The sequence below is a fragment of the Drosophila yakuba genome, chromosome 2R (assembly GCF_016746365.2).
Source record: "Drosophila yakuba strain Tai18E2 chromosome 2R, Prin_Dyak_Tai18E2_2.1, whole genome shotgun sequence".
Classification (NCBI taxonomy): Eukaryota; Metazoa; Arthropoda; class Insecta; order Diptera; family Drosophilidae; genus Drosophila; species Drosophila yakuba.
Genome location: NC_052528.2, coordinates 4,169,191 through 4,181,182, shown reverse-complemented (window position 1 = coordinate 4,181,182; position 11,992 = coordinate 4,169,191). Strand labels below are relative to the sequence as shown.

The 11,992-nt window shown below is 45.6% G+C and overlaps 7 protein-coding genes across 7 annotated transcripts; 3 read left to right on the top strand and 4 right to left on the bottom strand.

The window, feature by feature from the left end:
* The first annotated feature begins 437 nt into the window (after nucleotides 1–437).
* Nucleotides 438–1,109, top strand: LOC6529243 (M-phase phosphoprotein 6). Its single transcript, XM_002090213.4, has one exon. It carries the CDS (start codon nucleotides 559–561, stop codon nucleotides 1,042–1,044), a length of 486 nt encoding a protein of 161 aa, XP_002090249.1. The 5' UTR covers nucleotides 438–558; the 3' UTR covers nucleotides 1,045–1,109.
* LOC6529242 (ubiquinone biosynthesis O-methyltransferase, mitochondrial) lies at nucleotides 1,015–2,241 on the bottom strand. The gene is made up of 4 exons (XM_002090212.3): nucleotides 2,138–2,241; nucleotides 1,906–2,082; nucleotides 1,318–1,850; nucleotides 1,015–1,231 (listed from the first exon to the last, which is right to left on the bottom strand). The coding sequence occupies exons 1-4, from the start codon at nucleotides 2,164–2,166 to the stop codon at nucleotides 1,101–1,103; spliced, it is 870 nt and encodes a 289-aa protein (XP_002090248.1). The 5' UTR covers nucleotides 2,167–2,241; the 3' UTR covers nucleotides 1,015–1,100.
* A 178-nt stretch (nucleotides 2,242–2,419) lies between these two features.
* Nucleotides 2,420–4,422, top strand: LOC6529241 (5'-3' exonuclease PLD3). The gene is made up of 2 exons (XM_002090211.3): nucleotides 2,420–2,755; nucleotides 2,838–4,422. The coding sequence occupies exons 1-2, from the start codon at nucleotides 2,570–2,572 to the stop codon at nucleotides 4,131–4,133; spliced, it is 1,482 nt and encodes a 493-aa protein (XP_002090247.1). The 5' UTR covers nucleotides 2,420–2,569; the 3' UTR covers nucleotides 4,134–4,422.
* Nucleotides 4,147–6,591, bottom strand: LOC6529240 (exonuclease mut-7 homolog). The gene is made up of 3 exons (XM_002090210.4): nucleotides 5,760–6,591; nucleotides 4,711–5,690; nucleotides 4,147–4,655 (listed from the first exon to the last, which is right to left on the bottom strand). Exons 1-3 carry the CDS (start codon nucleotides 6,527–6,529, stop codon nucleotides 4,528–4,530), a joined length of 1,878 nt encoding a protein of 625 aa, XP_002090246.1. The 5' UTR covers nucleotides 6,530–6,591; the 3' UTR covers nucleotides 4,147–4,527.
* A 568-nt stretch (nucleotides 6,592–7,159) lies between these two features.
* LOC6529239 (nucleolar complex protein 2 homolog) lies at nucleotides 7,160–9,634 on the top strand. The gene is made up of 2 exons (XM_002090209.4): nucleotides 7,160–8,246; nucleotides 8,307–9,634. Exons 1-2 carry the CDS (start codon nucleotides 7,227–7,229, stop codon nucleotides 9,579–9,581), a joined length of 2,295 nt encoding a protein of 764 aa, XP_002090245.1. The 5' UTR covers nucleotides 7,160–7,226; the 3' UTR covers nucleotides 9,582–9,634.
* Nucleotides 9,586–10,090, bottom strand: LOC6529238 (NADH dehydrogenase [ubiquinone] 1 alpha subcomplex assembly factor 2). Its single transcript, XM_002090208.4, has one exon. The coding sequence runs from the start codon at nucleotides 10,088–10,090 to the stop codon at nucleotides 9,638–9,640; it is 453 nt and encodes a 150-aa protein (XP_002090244.1). The 3' UTR covers nucleotides 9,586–9,637.
* LOC6529237 (5'-3' exonuclease PLD3) lies at nucleotides 10,063–11,934 on the bottom strand. Its single transcript, XM_002090207.4, has 2 exons — nucleotides 10,555–11,934; nucleotides 10,063–10,497 (listed from the first exon to the last, which is right to left on the bottom strand). The coding sequence occupies exons 1-2, from the start codon at nucleotides 11,764–11,766 to the stop codon at nucleotides 10,228–10,230; spliced, it is 1,482 nt and encodes a 493-aa protein (XP_002090243.1). The 5' UTR covers nucleotides 11,767–11,934; the 3' UTR covers nucleotides 10,063–10,227.
* Between the last annotated feature and the right edge of the window lie 58 nt (nucleotides 11,935–11,992).

The following is an 11,992-nucleotide window of genomic DNA, read 5'->3' as shown; positions in this document are numbered from 1 at the left end:
TTCTTGTTTTTGATTTATCTTTATTTGCAGTGTATTTAATACCTGTATTACACTTAGTATTAGTCTGCAGTCACACAGATTATCCAGTGTTTTGTACTTGGACGCAAAATAAATTTGTATTACAAACTTGATCTTAAAATGTTTACATATTTTTTTTATATAAATAGTTAGCTAGTCCTTAAGATTTATTGTCTGATAATACCCCTTTTTGTATCTTTTTATGATCTCCGATGCTTTCTCCGCCAAAGACAACGAGGTATTGGCTTATTGTATTTGTATTAATTATATCTAAATATTTGTTACTACTTAAAAGATAGGCAAAAACGAAAGGTTGTTTTAGTTTTCAAAGGTAATTTGAGTATTTACTTTAAAGATCGCATTAACAAGAGGGCGCGCCACGTTTTCTAGCTAAGCTAAAAAACGCTTTGCAGCACTGGCTATACCCGTTTGTTTTGTTCGGTCATTCTGCTTTGAAAAAAATTAAACGTGCCTAAGGTTTTCGCACTTATATTTAAGGTGAAAAGTCGTTCTACTTTATTGTTAAAATATAATAAGAAAATGCCAGCCAAATCAAAACCAAGACTTTCGCGTGGTGTCCTGGACATGAAGTTTATGCAGCGCACAAAAGATAAAGTAGAAAAGGAGGCAGACGATGAGCAGAGTAGGGCACTGTACTCCAACGAAATCAACCAGAAGATGCTTAATTCCACCTCGAATTTTATGGTGGAGTCCAGCTACTCGATATGCGCAGGCCTCATAGACGGACGCCTCAGTTTCCGGGGTATGAATCCGGAGCTGGAAATTCTCATGGAACAGGAGCTGGCAGAAAAACAGGGCCGCACGAGGCCGGAGCAGCCCAAGGAAGTCTCCGACCAAGACATGGTGAAGGCTTATTATGCCAACAAGGCGCCGACGGTCAGCGGCAGCATGAGCAAAAAGTTTAACACCAAAAAGGACTTCAAAAGGAAGATCGGCGAAGATAGTGAAAATCCGCATGCCACGAGAAAGCAACACTTTAAGAAACCACGATCGGATGACGATTAGTTTACTACTTAGTTGTTACACACTGACTTAGCTCTTAGTTAAATAAAAATGCGAATTCAATTGTATTCGCGCTGTGGTTGTTTCACCGCATGCAGGGCGTAGCACATCTGGTTGTTGTTGATCCAGCGCCAGTTGTTGCTCCAAAAGTCGTAGGTGCTTCCATTTACCATCACCGTCTCACAATTCACTGCAGGTGAACAAAAGAAAAATAGTATTGGAGTTGGTAGGCACAGCTATCCTGACTACAAAGCCTTATCAGATAAATAAACATACTTGTATCCAAGATGCGCTGAACGTCCAATGGCGAAATCATTTTGTCCCAGTGATGCGTTCCTCTGGGTACCAGACCTAGAACATACTCGCTAAGGATTACGCCGCCGAACCAACTGGGTATAGTTTTGTTCAGAGTGGTGATGAAGATGGATCCTCCAGGCTTTAAGGTGCGTACACTGGCCTCCAGCAGGGCCACTTTATCGTTGACGTGCTCCAGAACTTCAGACACTATCACCGCATCATAGCATTCGCAATTGGTCTTGGCATGTTGATCCACAGGCTCCATTTTGTACACCACTCTGTTAGCTAACTCTGGACTGGAGCATTTTACGTGCTCGCGAGCCGCCTCTATTAACTTCACGCCAAGATCTATGCCAGTCACCTGCGCACCAAGGCGCGCCAAGTGTTCTGTGAGCAATCCTCCGCCACATCCGACCTCCAGAATATTTTGACCAAACAACACCTTGGTGGTATTTACGTAAGCTGGCTTAACAATGCCACGCGAAACTATGCCATCTCTGATGAAGGGAACCCTGAAAGGTGAAAGGGACTAATCAATAAACCTTTTGGACAATCTGTATAGCTTACCTAATCTCATTCAGGGCATGTAGAGCACTCATGGTTCCATTTTGATTCCACCACTCTGAGGCGTGATTCTCATGGTGCCGCACTTCCTTTTGGGTGACAGCATCCAGTGGCTTCGCTGTGCTGCTGCTCCTTGTCAATTTGGGCACGATAGCAATTGCTGGCAAATGTCTTAGCTTGCTGAAATGCAAAAATATAATGTAATGTAAAAATGCAGTTCCGAAAATAGAATTACCCGCTTGCAAACAATGAATTTCGCAGCATTTTTGCGAGAAAAACAAACTGTGATAAAAAAACAGCTGACTTTGTTTCGTTGCCACGACAAACGCATGGGCGCACCTAAAAACATGAAGGGGGTTTGACGACTGGCAAAATTAATTAATTATTATTTGGCATTTTATTCTGTCAAAAGTGTATATATTCATAGAGACAGATAAAACATACCCTTTTCCCCATACGCAAGTACGCAGTTAAGGAATGAAATTTCTGTGGGAAGGGAACGAATGGAATGGAAATGGGGAACTGTTTAAAGTTCCGATCTGTTTAGTTCTTTATCATTCTTTCTAGCGCCTATCAAAAAGAAAACCGAAAACTCATCAATCACCTGCCATAGCGATAAAGATAAGCAAACTTTTGTGGCTAATCGCAGTTCTTGCTATTCGTAGACATGCCGGAATACAAGAAGCTTGAGGACCAAGAGCCAGATGTGGAGAATGCCACTAGCAGTGTCCAGAACACTGCTCCCGTTCAGGACGCCGGGGAGGGAGAGAGGGCGACGGCAAGCCAGCAAGCGGGACAAATGGTGACGGTGTCCTTGTTCATGCTTCTTTTCCTTGGCAGCTCCTACTTCCAGGTATATACATACATACATACTTTATATAAGATTTCATATTTTGTTTTTTATTTTATTTAAACCACTTACTACTTTTTTGCAGCCGCGGCCACGACTGCATCAATACAAAGGGGGTAGGGGTCATGGTCTGCAGGAGAAGTTTGACTGCAACATACAACTGGTAGAATCCATACCCATTGGACTAACATTTCCCGACGGCAGTCCGCGATTCCTGAGCACCTACGAAGCTTGGCGGAAGTTATTGGAGGGCGCCAAGACCTCACTTGACATAGCTTCCTTCTATTGGACTCTGAAAGCCGAGGATACGCCCGGGGTGTCCGATAACAGCACTCGACTGGGCGAGGATGTCTTTGCAAGACTCTTAGCCAACGGAAATGGCGGAAGCAGATCGCCCAGGATCAAAATTCGCATTGCCCAGAGCGAACCCTCTAGTGTGTCACCCAATTTGAACACAAAGTTGTTAGCCAGCGCTGGTGCTGCCGATGTTGTGAGCATCTCGTTTCCCAAGTACTTTGGCAGTGGAGTGCTTCACACCAAGCTGTGGGTGGTTGACAACCAACATTTTTATCTGGGGAGCGCCAATATGGATTGGCGGGCTCTGACGCAAGTCAAGGAGATGGGCGTGCTAGTCCAGAACTGTCCAAGGCTGACCAATGATGTGGCCAAGATCTTTGGAGAGTACTGGTACCTAGGCAACAGTGAAAGTTCTCGCATTCCCTTCTGGGACTGGAATTACCATACCAGCTACAATTTGGAACAGCCCATGCAGCTGCGTGTAAACACAAATATTACTATGGAGGGCTTCCTATCTAGCGCACCGCCTCCCCTTTCAGCCTCGGGACGAACAAACGACCTGGACGCTATCCTTAACACTATTAACACAGCCATAACTTACGTAAATATTGCGGTTATGGACTATTATCCACTGATCATTTACGAAAAGAATCACCACTATTGGCCGTTTATCGACGACGCTTTGCGAAAGGCTGCTGTAGAACGGGGCGTGGCTGTGAAGCTCCTAATTTCGTGGTGGAAGCACTCCAACCCCAGTGAAGACCGGTATCTCAGGTCACTGCAGGACTTGGCTTCCAAAGAAGACAAAATTGATATACAAATACGTCGATTTATAGTGCCGACTGATGCGAGCCAGGAGAAGATTCCCTTTGGTCGTGTGAATCACAACAAGTATATGGTTACAGATCGAGTGGCTTACATCGGAACTTCCAACTGGAGTGGAGACTACTTTACGGACACCGCTGGCATTGGCCTGGTGCTAAGTGAAACCCTTGAGACCGAGTCCACTAATACCCTAAGAAGCGATCTGCGAAATGTTTTCCAGCGAGACTGGAATAGCAAGTACGCCACCCCGCTGGGATAATCACACAATGTCGTTATTTGACTCCACAGTTGTTCAATCCTATTTATTGCTTTTATTCAGTTTTGATTATGCGTGAGGGTAAACAAGAGGCTCGTTTTACGGCCATAACAGAAAATACAAATAATAGACGTATTTATGAATTGGAATAATGTAAGTATTAAAAGTAAGGAGATACAGTGAGCATGAAATCATAACCTAATAAAATTAATTTTTTCCTTCTGATTTGTAAAATGTGAACAAACTGCCTGGCTAGTCACTAAATATATGTTAAATACTCTTTGTAACTACATATAACATTTGGACTTAATTTAAGATGGGCGAACGCCTTTGTCGTTTTCGTGAGAATCGCTATCCCTTAAAAGGTGCATGAATATAACAAGGACCAGCCTTTCAATCACTTAAAATTGGCACCCCGCCTGAGAAAGTTATTGCTAGCGATGCTCTTTTCGATAGCCACATGTATGGAGGAAACGCGTGCAATGAGCGTGTTGTAGATCAGCAGCAAACATCGCGCATCCATGGCTGGAAAGTAGTAAATTAGTCTTGCTAGATTCTGAGGAGCCAATCCCCGACTCACCGGCATAAAGAATCTGCTCGCGACGCAGTGGTCGATTAGCCCAGTTTGAACACTGGTTTGATTTGTTCAGTTTCTTGCCAAGGCATGCCAATGAGAGATCCGTCAGGGCGTCTCCTGCCCGGTTTACATTGCCAAAGGGTAGCTCAACGCCGAAGCGCTGCTTTTTCAACTCCAGCCATAGGTTACGAAGGTCCAAGTAGTGGTGAGGCATTTGAAGGCGCAGATGCAGGGGCAATGAGCGCTGCAATACACTGAGATCACTGACCATAGAGAAGCCTACCTTACGGATGTTCACGTTGTTGAAGATATTAGCGCCCAGCAAGCGCCAGTGTTCCTCGCATAGGCTCTCCCTTGCCAGGCAGTCGATCAGGTAGACATTGTGGCCGGTGGCGATCTGTAGCACGCACAACTGATTGTCTCCGCAAACGCTCTGCATCCATTCAGAATCCAGGTATATGACGCACTCCTGCTGCAGATGGTATAACATGCGATCGAACTGTTCAGCCTTGTCCACAATAATAAGGCACTCGTCGGGCAGGTCCATGGTCAGGTACATATCACATCTACTTGCGGCGCAGCGGTCCTCGCTGGGGGATTCCCAGCCTGCCGATTTTCCAGCGCCATTTTGCAAGACCTGCGTCTTGATCTCCAGCGGACAATCGTTCGGATCAAGATTAAACTCCTTGTACCAATAGATGGCCTCAGAATGAGCTCCAGCCGAGGCCATATACATTACGAAGTCCGTGCGCAGCGCGTAGTCATAGGCATGGACGCTCACCAGCTCCCGGAAACTGGCCAGGTTGATGCGCGCCTTCTCGTACTCGCGGTAAAGGTAATGCAAATAGCCGCACGTTTTCGTGAACTTATAGTTGGGCGTGACAGTGTCGTCGAAACCATACTTCTTGGCTAGACGCGCCACAATCTTGGCAATAGGCCGATAGCTAAGCACGTGATGAGAGATTTTAAGATTCTTGTACCTACTGCAGGTTAAAGAGACCATAATAACATAAAATTAGCTTAATTTTAAGACCATTTAATTACATACTTACTGGAGAAAATGCTCGCAGAGCTCTATAACTTGCTTTTCCTTGTGGAGCAACGAATCCAAAAACTTGACAAAGGGCAGCCGCTGATGTGTGGCATAGTCCAGATAGTCCTCGGCCAGTGGTAGTTTCTCTATTGCAATCAGCGGGAAAGCCAGTTCCATCATGTCGAACTCGTGCGTCAACTGCAGACTGATGGACCACTGGGTTACCTCTTTGTACAACCCGTTGTCCAGGAGTTCGCGCAACTTGGGAAGCAGTAGATCGCGGATCTGGCGTAGACTGTAGGCATGGATCACAGCATTGTTGAGAGCCAGCAAGCCGGACGTCTTGACAAAGTTAAAGGCTATCATGCTGGTGTTGGGATCACAGCCCTCGCCAAGCTGCGGAAAATCTTTGTGGAGTTTGCATACCGTGTCCAGCACAAAATGGGACAAGCTCTTCGGCTTGATGTTGCTGCTGTCGGGGCAGTTAGCGAAGATCTTTAGGGCCAGCAGTAAGGGATCCTGATGGCCCATTAAAGCCTTTCCAAATTCCTGGCGCAGATGGGGCGACTTCTTCTTGCTATACATGTTCCACATCTCGCGAAAAAGCTTGAAAAACTCTTCCGCCTTTGCGTCCAAAGTGGCGTCAAAGTTACGGCCGTCGATTCCAGCACCTGTCGTGATGTCCTCCAGGCGCTTGATCTTCAGATTGGTCATTAGGTTCTCCATCTCCTCCTCGTCCGACTCCATGCCGGCGGGTATTGCGTTGTACATGTGGCTCTTGAGTGCCATTTTTCACTACTAAGCGAAGCAAGTGCAATTGGCAATTGCAAATGCAATTGACTGTAGAGGTGATAAAACATCGATGGAACCATCGATTTTAAAAATTATCGAAAATCATCGAAGTTTTAGTATTGGCCTGCGACTTATGTACCTAGTCGCCCACAACAACAACGCCGTCAGTAGTTCTGGATATTTTGCGGATTTTCTTTTTCGCAGTGTTCGTTATAGGTAGTAAACAACATATACAGATTTATATGCTTCCATTTATAATTAGCAAATATTTATACAGTAATATAAGGATTTTTCTTTAAATTATACCTACATATACGAACCACGTACTTTAATGCTTGGAAACTTGCATTTTTATTTATTTGTATGAAGCTAACTCCGGATTTAAATCTAAAGCAAACTAATTGCTAAGACCACTAGCGTAACTTATAAATAGTTCAGTTAATATAATTTATTGCTTAAAAACTCGAGCTTGCTGATAACTCAAACGAAAAATTTTATAAACAGTGTAAATATTGTTAAGCAAATTTTAGCATTTTAATAAAATTGTTAAAGCTTGCTTATTTTTTGTTTCATTTCTTAGCTGCATATTAATAGTAATTTCTCAACACAATGGCAACACTGCCCACCATTCACCGAAGTGGCAGCCTCGTTGAACGGCACACGTGCATTTTTGTTTTAGTTTGCACGTTGAAAAATGAAGCTGGCGACGAAAAAAGTTAAGACTCTTGGCAAATCCAAGCCTGAATTAAACAAAAAGAAGCCCGCAAAGAATGCCTCCAGGAAGTCGAAACCCCAAACATCCTCTAAATCGAAAGTTATCACTAGAAAACCGAAGCAGAAAGTCGCCGACCCAGTTAACAACGAGATGCCCACGAAGAAGGGAACCAAGAGATCCCACAAGGAGCAGCTTGAAGGGCTAAAAGATTTAGACCCAGAGTTTTACGATTTCTTGAAAAAGAATGATAAAAAGCTACTGGATTTTAATCTACTGGACACAGATGAGGATGATGAAGAGGGGGAGGAAGACAATGAAAACACAGCGACTAAGGAAAATAAAGACGACGAGGATGATAACGAGCAGTACCATAAACCCAGCGAAGATTTGGAGGTGGCCAGCGATGAAAGTGATTTTGAGAACGAGGAAGATGATGATGCGGCAGCTGGAGGCATCCAAAAGATCACGCTCAACCTGCTGCATCAGTGGGAACAGCAATTGGGCCAGGCTAACGTATCAATTGACATTGTCCGCAAGGTTATCCAGGCTTTCAATTCAGCCCTGGCCAGCATCTCTGCCGACGGAGCAGACGGAGGGGAGAACCAGCCTAATGCTGCCGCATTTAAGGTAGTGGGGGCAGCTGCATTTAATGGAGTAATTCAGCTCTGCGTAATTCACCTGCAGCCCGCCATTATTCGATTGCTGGGTGTTAGACCCAACAGCAGCTTACCGCTGCACAAGCACAAAAAGTGGGTCAAGGTGCGCGGCTGTTTGCGCTACTACCTCACGGATTTGATTCGTCTGGTGGAGCAGGTGTCTAGTCCAAATATCTTGGGCGTGTTGCTAAAGCATCTGCATCAAATGTCTGGCATGGTTGTCCCATTTTCGGTACTTGGAAAAACCATACTAAAGCGCCTGGTTGTCTTATGGTCCACTGGAGATGAAACAGTTCGAGTTCTGGCCTTCCTCTGCATTTTGAAGATAACCAGGAAACAGCAGGTAAATACTTTTAACTAGCTTATTTTTGTATCTCCCTGCTAATGCTAATGAATCTTCTAGGCGACTATGCTGAACCACGTTCTAAAAGCCATGTACCTGGCCTACGTGCGCAATTCCAAATTCGTGTCCCCGAACACTTTGCCAGGAATCAACTTTATGCGCCGCTCCCTGGTGGAAATGTTCGCATTGGATTTAAATGTCAGCTATCAACATGCCTTTCTCTACATCCGTCAGTTGGCCATTCACCTGCGAAACGCAGTGATCCTGAAGAAAAAGGACAGTTTTCAAGCGGTTTACAACTGGCAATTCATTAACTCGCTGCGCTTGTGGGCGGATCTCCTGGGCGCTAGTGCGAATAAACCACAGCTGCAGCCTCTGATTTACCCCCTTGTTACCATTGCCACCGGAGTAATTCGACTGATACCCACCGCTCAGTACTTCCCATTGCGATTCCATTGTCTTCAGACCCTAATTTCTCTGTCCAAAGAGACGAACACATATGTGCCGGTCCTTCCACTCATTGTGGAAGTATTAAAGAGCAACACATTTAACCGCAAGCACTCGGCGGTATCCATGAAGCCACTGCAGTTTACCTGCGTCCTTAGACTTAACAAGGGACAGTTGGCGGAAAATGGCTTCCGTGACGAAGTAATCGAGCAGGTGTGTGGGCTTCTGTTGGAATATCTCGCTCATGAGTCCGCCTCACTGGCCTTTAGCGATTTGGTAGTGCCCACTGTCATGGCCATCAAAACGTACCTTAAAGATTGCAGGAATGCTAATTATGCTCGGAAACTTAAACAGCTTCTTGAGAAGATTCAGGAGAGCGGCCGCTTCATAGAGCAGCAACGTGGTAAGAGTAGCGTCAGCTTTGACATAAAGGATGCACAGGCGGTCGTCGCTTGGGAGCAGCAACTCCATCTTAAGCGCACTCCACTGGACGTCTACTATGCCAGCTGGCTGAAGACACACGAGACCAAGAAGCGACGACAGGCGGCGCAAACGGATGAAATTAATGCGGACTATGATGTTCCCAAGCTTAAGAAACTACCGGCCAAAACTGGAGTACCAGTGAGGAATGAAAACGGCGAGGTAGAACTCTTCCCCTCGGACTCGGAAGATGAAGGCGATGATGGCCTGCATTTGGGATCAGATGATGATGACGATGAGGATGTACAGGATGAGGGTGAGGTGGAAGTTGAGCAGCCTAAAGCCAAAAAGGAGAAGAAGGAGAAGCCCGAAAAACAGAAAATCCGGCTAGCAACAGTAGAAGATGAATACGATGAGGCGGGTGGAGCCGTGGATATTGTTAAAGACTTAGATTTGAACGAATGGTAGAACATTTAAGATCAATTTAACTATATTTACACATTAAATTAAAAAAAAAACAATAGTTATTTCTCCGGCGGCTCTTTGCCAGGAATAAACTCATACTCCTTGTATTTTGGAAAGGTTCCAATGGTAGGTCCGTCCACCTGCTTAGGCAGTGCCTTGTCGTCCTTGCCCTTGGCGTATGTTGCTTCCAGTTCGGCGGCATTGCGTTTCTTCATGTCCATAATCTGAAGATTTTTCACCAGCTCCTCGCGGGTGGGCGGCTCATCCCGGCGACCTCGTAGCCATGCCTCCCATTCGGCGGTCAGCTCCTGGTCAAAAGCTTCCTTATCCGCTGGTTCAAACCACCGGGAAGCCTTCCTCTTTCCAATCGAAGGATTTGCAGGAATTTCGTAGTACTTATTCCCGAAATAGTCCTCCCCAATGTAATTCCCACGAAACTGACGAGGTCGAAGTGATTTCCAAAAGTTCTTGAAGATGATGCCGATTACATCGCGCGTCGGCTTGTTGGCCATGCTTAAATGATTGCTTTATTTTAAATCGATGGTGTGGAACTTATATTTATTTTAGGTTTTGAGGTTAGGTCTGACTTGTTATAACATGAACAGCTGATTGCTGTGTTGCAAAATGCCGGTGGGTTTAAAAGCAGAATTCAAATTCGCAAAGTTGGTTTCAGTGGCAGGGCATAGGGACTAAACCAATCCCGAAGAAAAATTGACATTAAATCTGTACGGAGACTATTATTGTTAAAGCCCATCTCCTGGAGGACTAATCCAATGCCAGCTGAGTAAGTAAAATGTTCTCCCGACAAGCTAGAGGTTCCAATAAAGGCAACGCTATCGGTGACTAAGTACGAGTTGCAGTTAACCCTTCCGCCGGAAATTATTTCCAGTTCATCAGTAGTTGGCACAACAAATCGTCGCTGCAAGAGCAAAGCATTTCTTTAAAAACCTTCCTGTTTATTGTATAAACCCATTACCATTTGTATATCCACTTCCTCCGTCATTTTGTTGAGCGCCTGTAGGGACCTTAAGAAGTGATCCTCACTGGGATCGGAATACTTCCACCACGAAATAAGCACCTTAATGGCCACACCCCTTTCCAAGGCAGCTCTACGCAAGGCATTGTCTATCACCGGCCAGTATTCCAATTTGTTACTGCGTCTTAACCGAGGTGAATATTCCATTAAGGAAAGGTGTATAACATCAGTCGCCTTGTCGATAGCTTCTAAAATGGCATCTAGCTCTTGGGTCCTTCCAGTGGCTATCAACTCAGGTGGCGAGGTAGATAAATAGGCCCTCATTGTATGTTTTTTGTTAATGTTTAGCAAAGAGGGTCTTCTTTGATTGATGTGCGTGTGGTACATCCACGGCCACTTCTCTGGGACTTCATTGTTGCCCAGGTACCAATAGGCCTTGAAGATCTTGCCCAGATCTTGAGCAAGATGAGGACAGTTCCTGGCCAGCACACCTAGTTCCTTGCGTTGAGTGAGCGACCGCCAGTCCATGCTGGCTGTGCCCAAGTAAAAGTGCTCCCCGTCCACTAGCCAGAGCTTAGAATGTAGAAAATTAATGCCCACGACATCGGCTGCCCCGTAGTTAGCTAAGATACGGGCATCAGCATGCCACAGGCTATCCTGGCTGCGGTTAACCACAATCCGCACGCGCAGCTTGGGTCTGCCGGCATCTCCATTTGACAGTAGCTGTTGAAAGAGTTGATCTCCAGGCCGGGTGCTGCTGTCGTTGACGTCCAAGCCGCGCAGTGTCCAATGCGGAGAAACGATGTCCAACGAGGTCTTTGCCCTGCCTAGTAGAAGCTGCCAGGACTCAAAGGTGCTCCTTAGTTGGGGGTGGATTTGCCCTTGGCTGTAGTTCAACCCTAACGGCAAGCTCTCCACCAGTTCGAGTTGACATGGTAACGGCTTATCCACCGGAACAGGGCTGTTTCCGTTCTCGTTTCGACGGTAGGTCTCCCAAGGTAACAAAAGCACAATCATCACCAGAACGAAGAGAACCAACACTGGTATGATGTAGCCGTGATTACAGAAAAAAAAATTCCGCTCATCCCGAAGCCTAAAACCGCAATTGGAACGCCGGCAACAGGATGTGGTCAAAGGGGTTGGCTCTTCTGGTTCTCTGGGCACTGGCTGGTACTCCCCGGGTATCTCTTGCATTGCGCGACCCTGTGACATAGCAAGGGGATCAGGACTAGTGCTGACTGACCATTGTCAAACATTTTACACAACCGAGCCTATTTATTATTCGCGCAGATGTGGGAAAGTATAGTCCTCCCCCACGCAAGCAAACGGACAGTGTTGGGCAGCAAAACATCGGTCATCTGCGCTGAGTGCTAAAAAAGGCTAAAGCACAAAAAAAAATCAGATAATGTTTAACGGTAAATTCCATAATTATTCCATT